Source organism: Oncorhynchus kisutch, linkage group LG13 (genome assembly GCF_002021735.2).
Source record: "Oncorhynchus kisutch isolate 150728-3 linkage group LG13, Okis_V2, whole genome shotgun sequence".
Classification (NCBI taxonomy): Eukaryota; Metazoa; Chordata; class Actinopteri; order Salmoniformes; family Salmonidae; genus Oncorhynchus; species Oncorhynchus kisutch.
Genome location: NC_034186.2, coordinates 19328301 through 19341354, shown reverse-complemented (window position 1 = coordinate 19341354; position 13054 = coordinate 19328301). Strand labels below are relative to the sequence as shown.

At 43.9% G+C, this 13054-nt stretch overlaps 1 protein-coding gene across 1 annotated transcript in view; it reads left to right on the top strand.

Moving 5' to 3' along the window:
• arhgap39 (Rho GTPase activating protein 39) overlaps positions 1-13054 on the top strand; it is a 46325-nt gene that overhangs the window by 6597 nt on the left and 26674 nt on the right. The window contains 1 exon segment of the mRNA XM_031838042.1: positions 1374-1805. Within this exon segment, the coding sequence (XP_031693902.1) occupies positions 1374-1805 (432 nt within the window).

The window sequence follows — 13054 nt, the reverse complement described above, 5'->3', positions numbered from 1 at the left end:
CCCTCATCTCCTCCCTGTAGGCCGTCTCGTCATTGTTGGTAATCAAGCCTATCTTGATGATTGATTTGGAGTCGTGCATGGCCACGTAGTCATGGGTGAATAAGGGAGTACAGGAGATGGCTGAGAACGCACCCTTGTGGGGCCCCAGTGTTGAGGATCAGCTGGGTGGAGATGTTGTTTCCTACCCTCACCATCTGGGGGCGGCCCGTCAGAAAGTCCAGGACCCATTTGCACAGGGCGGGGTGAAGACCGAGGGCCTCGAGCTTGATGACGAGTTTGGAGGGTACTATGGTGTTAAATGCTGAGCTGTAGTCAATGAACAGCATTCTTACATAGGTATTCCTCTTGTCCAAATGGGTTAGGGCAGTGTGCAGTGTGATTGTGATTGAGTTGTCTGTCAACCTATTGGGGCGGTAAGCAAATTGGAGTGTGTCTAGGGTGTCAGGTAGGGTGGCACTACAGAGGGTAGTGTGTACGGCCCAGTACATCACTGGGACCAAGCTTCTTGACATCCAGGACCTATATACTAGGCGGTGTCAGAGGAAGGCCCAAAAAGTTGTCTAAGACTCCAGCTACCCTAGTCATAGACTGTTCCCTCTGCTACCGCACGATAAGTGGTCCTGGAGCGCCACGTCTAAGACCAAAAGCCTCCTTAACAGCTTCTACCCCCAAGCCATAAGACTGCTGAACAATTAATCAAATGGCCACCAGACTATTACACTGACACGCCCTCCCTCTGTTTGTTTGTACACTGCTGCTACTCGCTGTTTATTATCTATGCATAGTCACTTCACCCATACCTACATGTACAAAATAACTTGACTAACCTGTACCCCCGCACATTGACTCGTACCGGTACCCCGTGGATATAGCCTCGTTATTTTTATTGTGTTAATTTAAATTTTACAATTTTTACTTTAGTTTATTCAGTAAATATTTTCTTAACTCTTTCTTGAACTGCATTGTTGGTTAAGGGCTTGTACTGTAAGTAAGCATTTCACGGTAAGGTCTACAGCTGCTGTATTCGGAGCATGTGACAAGTAAAATGTGATTTGATTTGATTTGAGGTTGTCTGTGTATTATGTGGTGTGGCCTGGATAATGCAGGTTGTTGTCACATCTGACCCATGCAGCTGGCTTCCACAGGAGAGGATAGGAAGAGGCAGACTCACAGCTGTAGAGAAGCTCACATCTCAAAGCCAAAGTCATGTTTGCAAAGAGGCTCATATAAGCTTTACACTGTAGAATTAGGAATTAGAATAAAATAGTAATAGCAATTAGAATAGTATTAATTTCCTGGGCCTATATCATCACATGATGCTATAGTACAGTAGTATTCATCTCTTGTCTATTCTCCTCTGTCCCCGTCTGCAGGTTGGAGTGGGTGGAGATCATAGAGCCGCGCACGCGGGAACGCATGTATGCCAATCTGCTCACCGGAGAGTGTGTGTGGGACCCCCCTCAAGGGGTACGTATTAAGAGGACAGGGGACAACCAGTGGTGGGAGCTGTTTGACCCCAACACCTCCCGTTTCTACTACTACAATGCTTCCACGCAACGCACCGTCTGGCACCGCCCTCAGGCCTGTGACATCATCCCCCTCGCCAAGCTACAGACGTTGAAGCAGCACACGGATGTTCCCTGCCCGGGAGGGGGAGGGACAGGGGGAGAAAGAGGGGGGAGGACATCAGCTGATAACAGCCCGGGAAGGAGCAATGCGGTCAGTAGAGAGGGGAGCACCTCATCTTCACTGGACCAGGAACTGACCGCATCAGAGAAACAGGGGAACAGAGAGGAGGCAGACAGGTAACTACATACACTACACTTCCCCTAACCATGACCCGACCACAATCTTAACTCTAACTCGACCACAGGGAGGAGGCACAGGGGTATCTAAGTCTTATACAGAACCATGACCACAACCACAAATCCTATAGGTTCTCGACATTCTATTTGCCCATCTCTCTCTCTCGCTCCATCTCTATCTCCCACCCTCTCCTCCTCTTTCTCTCTTTCTCCCCCCCCTTATTCTCTCTCTCTCTCTCTCTCTCTCTCTCTCTCTCTCTCTCTCTCTCTCTCTCTCTCTCTCTCTCTCTTTTGCTCATTTGCTGTAATCTGCTTCAGTCTTCTGTGATTGGTGAAATCGCTTGGCCGGGGTCACAGTGTCCTGTAAATGTGTTCTCTGCTCTTGTCTCTGCCAGAGCTGACAAACCAGCTCTCCTCTCTCACACACACACACACACACACACACACACACACACACACACACACACACGCGCACACACACATACACACACACACGTTTTCAGTCAGTATGTCCCCTTAAGAGAAGTAGTGTTCAGTGGTTTTGTGTGGTTTTCAGAGTTCATTAATAATGTCAGGGATGTTGGGCAGTGTGTGGGCCAGTACTAGTTGTTTTTGTGAGTTCCGAGCTGGGGGGGTCCAATGGGGGTCCAATGGGGCAATAGAACGAGCTCTATTTTAGTGGCCTCTGGTACAGTGCATTCGGAAAGTATTCAGCCCCATAGATTTTCTCCACATTTTGTGACGGTACAGCCTTATTCTACATTTGATTGAATTGTTTGTTTTCCTCATCAATCTACACACAATAAATACCCCATAATGACAAAGCAAAAACAGGTTTTTAGAAATGTTTGCAAATGTATTACAAATAAAAACATTCAGACCTTTTACTCAGTATTTTGGGTATAACGCTACAAGCTTGGCACACCTGTATTTGGGGAGTTTCTTCCATTATTTTCTGCAGATCCTCTCAAGCTCTGTTAGGTTGGATGGGGAAGATCGCTGCACAGCTATTTTCAGGTCTCTGAGCTTTACGGGCAATTCCTTCGACCTAATGGCTTGATTTTTGCTCTGACATGCACTGTCAACTGTGGGACCTTATATAGTGTCATGAGAATTTTCAATCCCAATGATAATAACTATCAATCAATCAATAGCTTTGACCAATCCCCGAGGTTTGTAAGACCATGGGTATAATAATAATTAGGCAAAGACTCAGCTTATGCAAAAGATTAGTACAGTTTATTCACGAGAACATTCTGAAGTCCATTATACAAAGACATCCATTTTATAGCTACGCACATACTTCCACACAAACAGTAGGTATCCTACGCACATACTTCCACACAAACAGTAGGTATCCTACGCACATACTTCCACACAAACAGTAGGTATCCTACGCACATACTTCCACACAAACAGTAGGTATCCTACGCACATACTTCCACACAAACAGTAGGTATCCTACGCACATACTTCCACACAAACAGTAGGTATCCTACGCACATACTTCCACACAAACAGTAGGTATCCTACGCACATACTTCCACACAAACAGTAGGTGAGTTTTATCCTTCTCCATAGTTCTCACCACTGTGTATCACTACCCAGCCGACAGTTCCATTCCCCCGAGATTAGGGAAACCTTGAGAAGTACTCCCTATGCTATCATAAGTTCCTCAGAGGCCTAGCCAGGTCGGTCCAAACACAGTTGAACTGTTCTCGTTTTTTTTCCGGCGGCACACACATACAAGTTCAAATCCTAAGCTACGCCTTGCTCAGACAGTCTGTGTTTTTCCACTATACAAATACATTGTTTAATCTAATTCTAACTACAACTACATACATCATAAGATTATAATTTTATGATTATAATCAATTTCATACAATTATAAGGTTTCAGAGTTTATTTTATTTATTTATTGCACCTTTATTTACCAGGTAGGCAAGTTGAGAACATGTTCTCATTTACAATTGCGACCTGGCCAAGATAAAGCAAAGCAGTTCGACACATACAACAACACAGAGTTACACATGGAGTAAAACAAACATACAGTCAATAATACAGTAGAAAAATAAGTCTATCTACAATGTGAGCAAATGAGGTGAGATAAGGGAGGTAAAGGCAAGAAAAGGCCATGGTGGCGAAGTAAATACAATATAGCAAGTAAAACACTGGAATGGTAGATTTGCAGTGGAAGAAAGTGCAAAGTAAAGATAGAAATAATGGGGTGCAAAGGAGCAAAATAAATAAATAAAGTAGGAAGAGGGGTAGTTGTTTAGGCTAAATTATAGATGGGCTATGTACAGGTGCAGTAATCTGTGAGCTGCTCTGACAGCTGGTGCTTAAAGTGAGGGAGATAAGTGTTTCCAGTTTCAGAGATTTTTGTAGTTCGTTCCAGTCATTGGCAGCAGAGAAATGGAAGGAGAGGTGGCCAAAGAAATAATTGGTTTTGGGGGTGACCAGAGAGATATACCTGATATACAGTGCCTTGCGAAAGTATTCGGCCCCCTTGAACTTTGCGACCTTTTGCCACATTTCAGGCTTCAAACATAAAGATATAAAACTGTATTTTTTTGTGAAGAATCAACAACAAGTGGGACACAATCATGAAGTGGAACAACATTTATTGGATATTTCAAACTTTTTTAACAAATCAAAAACTGAAAAATTGGGCGTGCAAAATGATTCAGCCCCCTTAAGTTAATACTTTGTAGCCCCACCTTTTGCTGCGATTACAGCTGTAAGTCGCTTGGGGTATGTCTCTATCAGTTTTGCACATCGAGAGACTGAAATTTTTTCCCATTCCTCCTTGCAAAACAGCTCGAGCTCAGTGAGGTTGGATGGAGAGCATTTGTGAATGTGAACAGCAGTTTTCAGTTCTTTCCACAGATTCTCGATTGGATTCAGGTCTGGACTTTGACTTGGCCATTCTAACACCTGGATATGTTTATTTTTGAACCATTCCATTGTAGATTTTGCTTTATGTTTTGGATCATTGTCTTGTTGGAAGACAAATCTCCGTCCCAGTCTCAGGTCTTTTGCAGACTCCATCAGGTTTTCTTCCAGAATGGTCCTGTATTTGGCTCCATCCATCTTCCCATCAATTTTAACCATCTTCCCTGTCCCTGCTGAAGAAAAGCAGGCCCAAACCATGATGCTGCCACCACCATGTTTGACAGTGGGGATGGTGTGGTCAGGGTGATGAGCTGTGTTGCTTTTATGCCAAACATAACGTTTTGCATTGTTGCCAAAAAGTTCAATTTTGGTTTCATCTGACCAGAGCACCTTCTTTCACATGTTTGGTGTGTCTCCCAGGTGGCTTGTGGCAAACTTTAAACAACACTTTTTATGGATATCTTTAAGAAATGGCTTTCTTCTTGCCACTCTTCCATAAAGGCCAGATTTGTGCAATATACGACTGATTGTTGTCCTATGGACAGAGTCTCCCACCTCAGCTGTAGATCTCTGCAGTTCATCCAGAGTGATCATGGGCCTCTTGGCTGCATCTCTGATCAGTCTTCTCCTTGTATGAGCTGAAAGTTTAGAGGGACGGCCAGGTCTTGGTAGATTTGCAGTGGTCTGATACTCCTTCCATTTCAATATTATCGCTTGCACAGTGCTCCTTGGGATGTTTAAAGCTTGGGAAATCTTTTTGTATCCAAATCCGGCTTTAAACTTCTTCACAACAGTATCTCGGACCTGCCTGGTGTGTTCCTTGTTCTTCATGATGCTCTCTGCGCTTTTAACGGACCTCTGAGACTATCACAGTGCAGGTGCATTTATACAGAGACTTCATTACATACAGTTGAATTTTATTTATCATCTTTAGTCATTTAGGTCAACATTGGATCATTCAGAGATCCTCACTGAACTTCTGGAGAGAGTTTGCTGCACTGAAAGTAAAGGGGCTGAATAATTTTGCACGCCCAATTTTTCAGTTTTTGATTTGTTAAAAATGTTTGAAATATCCAATAAATGTCGTTCCACTTCATGATTGTATCCCACTTGTTGTTGATTCTTCACAAAAAAATACAGTTTTATATCTTTATGTTTGAAGCCTAAAATGTGGCAAAAGGTCACAAAGTTCAAGGGGGCCGAATACTTTCGCAAGGCACTGTAGGTCTGTAGAGTGGAATTATGTTATCATTATCTTTCAACATATACATTATTTTATCATATAGACAGGTGTGTGCCTTTCCAAATCATGTCCAACCAATTGAATTTACCACAGGTGGACTCCAACTAAGTTGTAGAAACATCTCAAGGATGATCAATGGAAACAGGATGCACCTGAGCTCAATTTTGATCTCATAGCAAAGGGTCTGAATACTTATGTAAATAAGGTGTTTCTGTTTCTAACAACCTGTTTTCACTTTGTCATTATGGGGTATTGTGTGTATATTGATGAGTAAAAAAAAAAGTAAAATAAATTTTTGGAAAAGTCTGTAACGTAACAAAATGGAAGTGGTCTGAATACTTGACATTAGCTTTTATAACCATGGACAAATAATTATGTTGTATGTTGAATAGCAATAGGACATAGGAGATTGACTTTGTTCAATACGTTCTACACATTTTATAAACTAGTCAACACTTGCTGTTAGGTCGTCAATCAAAGCACAATAAATAGCCTATGCGCCCCAACTCCGTGGCCTATTAAACACACAAAATAAAATAAATGAATGTGCCACAAAACAATAATTAAGTGGATTTCAACTAATTGTTACCACTTACATTACATGGGATGTGTAAATTCACTCACAGGAGACAATGAAGAAGCATCATGCTCTCCCTCTGTGAAAGGAAATTCGACTACAACCAGCCCCAGCATACAAAAAATAAAACGGATACCGAGAGGCGGGACAGACAGCAGACTGACAAACCAGCAGTTTCCCTGTCACCCCTCGCTTTGTGACTGGAAGACGCCTGTCCTAGATCACTAGAAGATGCATATCGTTAATTCTAGCGGGAGAAGGCTATACAGACTTTTCTGACTTGCGAATTTAAGCTTTTTTTGGGCTCACGAGTGGCGCAGCGGTTTAAGGCACTGCATCTCAGTTCTAGAGGCATCACTACAGACACCTTGATTCGAATCCAGGCTGTATCACAACCGACCCTGATTGGGAGTCCCATAGGGCAGCGCACAATTGGCCCAGCATCGTCCGGGTTTGGCCGGTGTAGGCCGTCATTTTAAATAAGAGTTTGTTCTTAACTGACTTGCCTAGTTAAATAAAGGTAAAAAATATATTTTTTTTTAAATATATGAAACAAAGCCTAGTTTATTTATGAAGTGGAAAAAGTAGACAGCTATTTATGGAAAACACTGTGGTTTGTCTCCAATATGGATAGTGGGTATTGACCTTGAGGTCCACAGAAAAAGACAAGGATTCCATTTAGAAACCATGGAGAAAGAGAGAGAGAGAGAGAGAGAGAGAGAGAGAGGGAGAGAGAGAGACATTTGCAGAGATGGTCTTTGAGCCTTCCTATTTCCCACTATGTCACTGTCTGCCCAGTAGTGTGTTTGTGTGTGTGTGTCAGGATTTCCATTAGCCGGTAATAGCCGGCTGTATTTACATCTGCTGGAAATACCAGTAGCTGTAAATACATTTGACCAGTCATGCTTATTGGTCTTTAGGTTCATTTGCATAATTTATGGAATTAAATTGGTGTGTATGTATACAGATACAGAGTCTATGAGCGGAAAATCTGCCAGACAGCGCGAGAGCTGCTGCTACAGCTTCTCCAACAGCTCATTCGTTGCTGCTGGAGTGAAGCATGTGCTTTTATAAGCCTGATCATTGTGTAACAATTCTGAATGCAATCACGTGTTAAAAACAGTTTTGATACCCACGATTAAAAAGAGCTACTATTTTTATTTCTCAACTGGTAATTGAAGCGTGCTTTCCATTCGCCGTTCAAGTGCATATAGCCAACGGTAGGCAGGCTTCAGCGTGTCACACACCACTTTGCAATGAGCTGGAGGCAGTTTGCATTTTGAAAACTTAAAACATATACTTCATTGTTTGAAACCTGAATGTTTTACTTCATATTATGAGGCATGTCTTACCTTGCTTCAAAGTCAAATCCAATCATAGAAACGGGGAGGCGATTATTTTATAAAGACTTCCATATGCCATTGAAACCAGTAGCCTATTTCTCTCATGTTCTATTGGTTTTCAAATCAACTTTATTTCATTGTTCAGTAGTCAAAGGAACAATCCTAGTCATATTAGTAACCCATGCTAGTTGTTGCATCTTTAGATCTCCCCTCTTTCAAAATCTCGAATGCATATTTTCATCTCGGTCACATGAAAGCGCTCGCATGTGCGCTGTGCTTTTGACAACTGTGTTTTCCCGCTAATGCATTATGGAACGAACATGTGAGCATAGCCTACTGCCTTGTGTGCATTGCTGCACTTATAATGTGAAGAAGCAATAGTTTATCAACATTTTAAGTAAGACGTTCTGATCTGTTGCATCAGCCTCATAGTTTTTTTACCGTTTATTTACATTTGTATGTATCCTAGGCCTACTGGTTGTACAAATTTGGGATCTATCGTCCCACAACCGTCCCAGAGTCTGTTTGAAATAGGCTGTTTTTTTCTCGCACAGAACTACAAGCTGACCAATAGAATAGGTCAACTTTTTTACTATGGAGGAAAGTAGATTGACATAGGCTGGTGATTTTGCTGTTTGTTACTCGTCTTGTTGGCTGAAGAAAAGTAAATGTGGACAGTTATTCTAACATCTTCAAAGTGTACATTGGAATTCAGTAAGAAGGATGCACGCCGTTGCACCCTCAACTTGCATGTTCTGTTAAGATGAATTACCATAATCTATGTGTGTGTGTGTGTGTGTGCGTGCGTGCGTGCGTGCGTGCGTGCGTGTGCGTGCGTGCGTCAGATCCATAATGTATGTGGAGAAAGCCAGATCTCACAGCCATCTGGAGTTGATCTTCAGAAGCAGAGAAGCGACAGACTGCAGCTGTCAGCCCAACCTGCCTGCCCTCACCTGAACACATACACATCACCCACTCTCTTCTCCGTTTGTGCTCATACAGTACGTGTGTCTGATGTCCATCAAATGATGCAGGTGCTCCAAATTCCCCTTTGATTTGACGTGATTTTAAGAGTTGGTTGATGACAGGTTGGTTGATCATATTGATTGAGTTAATTAAATCGTTGCAGTGGCTAAAGCCACGCCCAGTCAATACACCTGGTGTTCAACCTTCCTAAGTTCTCCCACGTCACCCCACTCCTCCGCCCACTCCACTGGCTTCCAGTCGAAGCTCACATCTTCAAGTCCCTGGTGCTTGCCTACGGAGCAGCAAGGGGAACTTCCCCTCCTTACCTTCAGGCTATGTTCCAACCCTACATCCCAACCGGAACACTCCATTCCTCCACCTCTGGTCTCTTGGCCCTCCCCTACAGGAGGGCAGCTCCCACTCAGCCCAGTCAAAGCTCTTCTCTGTCCTGGCACCCCAATGGTGAAACAAGCTCTCCCCTAAAATCAGGACAGCGGAGTACCTGCCCATCTTTCGAAAACATCTGAAACCCTACCTCTTTGAAGAGTACCTTAAATAACTCTCATGGTACCCCCCAGTGTGGAGGGATAGATTAAGAGGAAGATAATTCATTGATTGGATTTATATAGCACTTTTGGAACTCAAAGCGCTTTACACAGTCAGGGGGAAACTCACCTCATCCACCACTAATCAAATCAAATCAAATCAAATTTATTTATATAGCCCTTCGTACATCAGCTGATATCTCAAAGTGCTGTACAGAAACCCAGCCTAAAACCCCAAACAGCAAGCAATGCAGGTGTAGAAGCACGGTGGCTAGGAAAAACTCCCTAGAAAGGCCAATACCTAGGAAGAAACCTAGAGAGGAACCAGGCTATGTGGGGTGGCCAGTCCTCTTCTGGCTGTGCCGGGTGGAGATTATAACAGAACATGTCCAAGATGTTCAAATGTTCATAAATGACCAGCATGGTCGAATAATAATAAGGCAGAACAGTTGAAACTGGAGCAGCAGCACAGTCAGGTGGAAGTTGAAACTGGAGCAGCAGCATGGCCAGGTGGACTGGGGACAGCAAGGAGTCATCATGTCAGGTAGTCCTGGGGCATGGTCCTAGGGCTCAGGTCAGTTGAAACTGGAACAGCAGCATGGCCAGGTGGACTGGGGACAGCAAGGAGTCATCATGTCAGGTAGTCCTGGGGCATGGTCCTAGGGCTCAGGTCCTCCGAGAGAGAGAAAGAAAGAGAGAAGGAGAGAATTAGAGAACGCACACTTAGATTCACACAGGACACCGAATAGGACAGGAGAAGTACTCCAGATATAACAAACTGACCCCAGCCCCCCGACACATAAACTACTGCAGCATAAATACTGGAGGCTGAGACAGGAGGGGTCAGGAGACACTGTGGCCCCATCCGAGGACACCCCCGGACAGGGCCAAACAGGAAGGATATAACCCCACCCACTTTGCCAAAGCACAGCCCCCACACCACTAGAGGGATATCTTCAACCGCCAACTTACCATCCTGAGACAAGGCTGAGTATAGCCCACAAAGATCTCCGCCACGGCACAACCCAAGGGGGGGGGGCGCCAACCCAGACAGGATGACCACAACAGTGAATCAACCCACTCAGGTGACGCACCCCCTCCAGGGACGGCATGAGAGAGCCCCAGCAAGCCAGTGACTCAGCCCCTGTAATAGGGTTAGAGGCAGAGAATCCCAGTGGAAAGAGGGGAACCGGCCAGGCAGAGACAGCAAGGGCGGTTCGTTGCTCCAGAGCCTTTCCGTTCACCTTCCCACTCCTGGGCCAGACTACACTCAATCATATGACCCACTGAAGAGATGAGTCTTCAGTAAAGACTTAAAGGTTGAGACCGAGTTTGCGTCTCTGACATGGGTAGGCAGACCGTTCCATAAAAATGGAGCTCTATAGGAGAAAGCCCTGCCTCCAGCTGTTTGCTTAGAAATTCTAGGGACAATTAGGAGGCCTGCGTCTTGTGACCGTAGCGTACGTGTAGGTATGTACGGCAGGACCAAATCAGAGAGATAGGTAGGAGCAAGCCCATGTAATGCTTTGTAGGTTAGCAGTAAAACCTTGAAATCAGCCCTTGCTTTGACAGGAAGCCAGTGTAGAGAGGCTAGCACTGGAGTAATATGATACATTTTTTGGGTTCTAGTCAGGATTCTAGCAGCCGTATTTAGCACTAACTGAAGTTTATTTAGTGCTTTATCCGGGTAGCCGGAAAATAGAGCATTGCAGTAGTCTAACCTAGAAGTGACAAAAGCATGGATTAATTTTTCTGCATCATTTTTGGACAGAAAGTTTCAGATTTTTGCAATGTTACGTAGATGGAAAAAAGCTGTCCTCGAAATGGTCTTGATATGTTCTTCAAAAGAGAGATCAGGGTCCAGAGTAACGCCGAGGTCCTTCACAGTTTTATTTGAGACGACTGTACAACCATTAAGATTAATTGTCAGATTCAACAGAAGATCTCTTTGTTTCTTGGGACCTAGAACAAGCATCTCTGTTTTGTCCGAGTTTAATAGTAGAAAGTTTGCAGCCATCCACTTCCTTATGTCTGAAACACATGCTTCTAGCGAGGGCAATTTTGGGGCTTCACCATGTTTCATTGAAATGTACAGCTGTGTGTCATCCGCATAGCAGTGAAAGTTTACATTATGTTTTCGAATAACATCCCCAAGAGGTAAAATATATAGTGAAAACAATAGTGGTCCTAAAACGGAACCTTGAGGAACACCGAAATTTACAGTTGATTTGTCAGAGGACAAACCATTCACAGAGACAAACTGATATCTTTCCGACAGATAAGATCTAAACCAGGCCAGAACATGTCCGTGTAGACCAATTTGGGTTTCCAATCTCTCCAAAAGAATGTGGTGATCGATGGTATCAAAAGCAGCACTAAGGTCTAGGAGCACGAGGACAGATGCAGAGCCTCGGTCCGATGCCATTAAAATGTCATTTACCACCTTCACAAGTGCCGTCTCAGTGCTATGATGGGGTCTAAAACCAGACTGAAGCATTTCGTATACATTGTTTGTCTTCAGGAAGGCAGTGAGTGTGTGTGGCACCTACATGGATAATGCACTGCAACCATTTTTGTGCCAGAATGCTCACTACAGATCATTTAGAGAGGTGAGTGATATATGCCAATTAGGAATGAGGTGGATGATGGAATGGGGCCAGGTTGAGAATTTAGCCATGACACCGAGATTAACACCCCTACTTTTTATAATAAAGTGCCATGCGATTTTTTTATGACCACAGAGAGTCATGCCATCTGTTTAACGTCCCATCCGAAACTCTACGCAAGGCAATGTCCCCTTCACTGCTCTAGGATCACCTTGGACCAGAGTGCCCCCTACTGGCCCTCCAACACCACTTCCAGCAGCATCTGGTCTCTCATCCAGGGATTGAACAGGCCCAACCCTGCTTATCTTCAGAGGCAAGTCAGCAGTGGGATGCAGGGTGTAACCCTGCTTATCTTCAGAGGCAAGTCAGCAGTGGGATGCAGGGTGTAAATTGATTTGAAGGTCAAATGTATAGGAATAATTTATGGATAGGGAAAGGAGGAACAATGTTCACTTCATACTGATTTTCTAGGGAGAGAGGGAAAGAGAGAGAGAGATTTAAAGAGCTGGATGGAAGGAGAGAAGACAGGCAAGGGAGTGACAGAGAGGCCAGGAGGGAGAACAAGAGATGATAGAGGAGATGTGGAGAGAGGGAGCGAGGGGGGAAAAAAGAGTAGAGGTGGTTTTGTATCTAATGGCTCCCAAGCACAGTGTGGTCTAACCCAACATACACAACCCTGTAATCCTTAATCCTACCCCCTCAATACACACACACACACACACACACACACACACACACACACACAGAGCATGGAACTATTGAAGCCGAGGGTGGCTAGTGCTGCAATCGATTTCACACCTTTTCTCTCTCTCTTTCTCTGCCTTTCAATTTCAATTCAATTCAAGGGGCTTTATTGGCATGGGAAACATGTGTTAACATTGCCAAAGCAAGTGAGGTAGATAATATACAAAGTGAAATAAACAATAACAATTAACAGTAAACATTACACATACATTACACATGGTCAGGTATTACACATGGTCAGGTATTCTGCCACTGTGTGCTCTCTGTTTAGGGCCAAATAGCATTCTAGTTTGCTCTGTTTTTTTGTTAATTCTTTCCAATGTGTCAAGT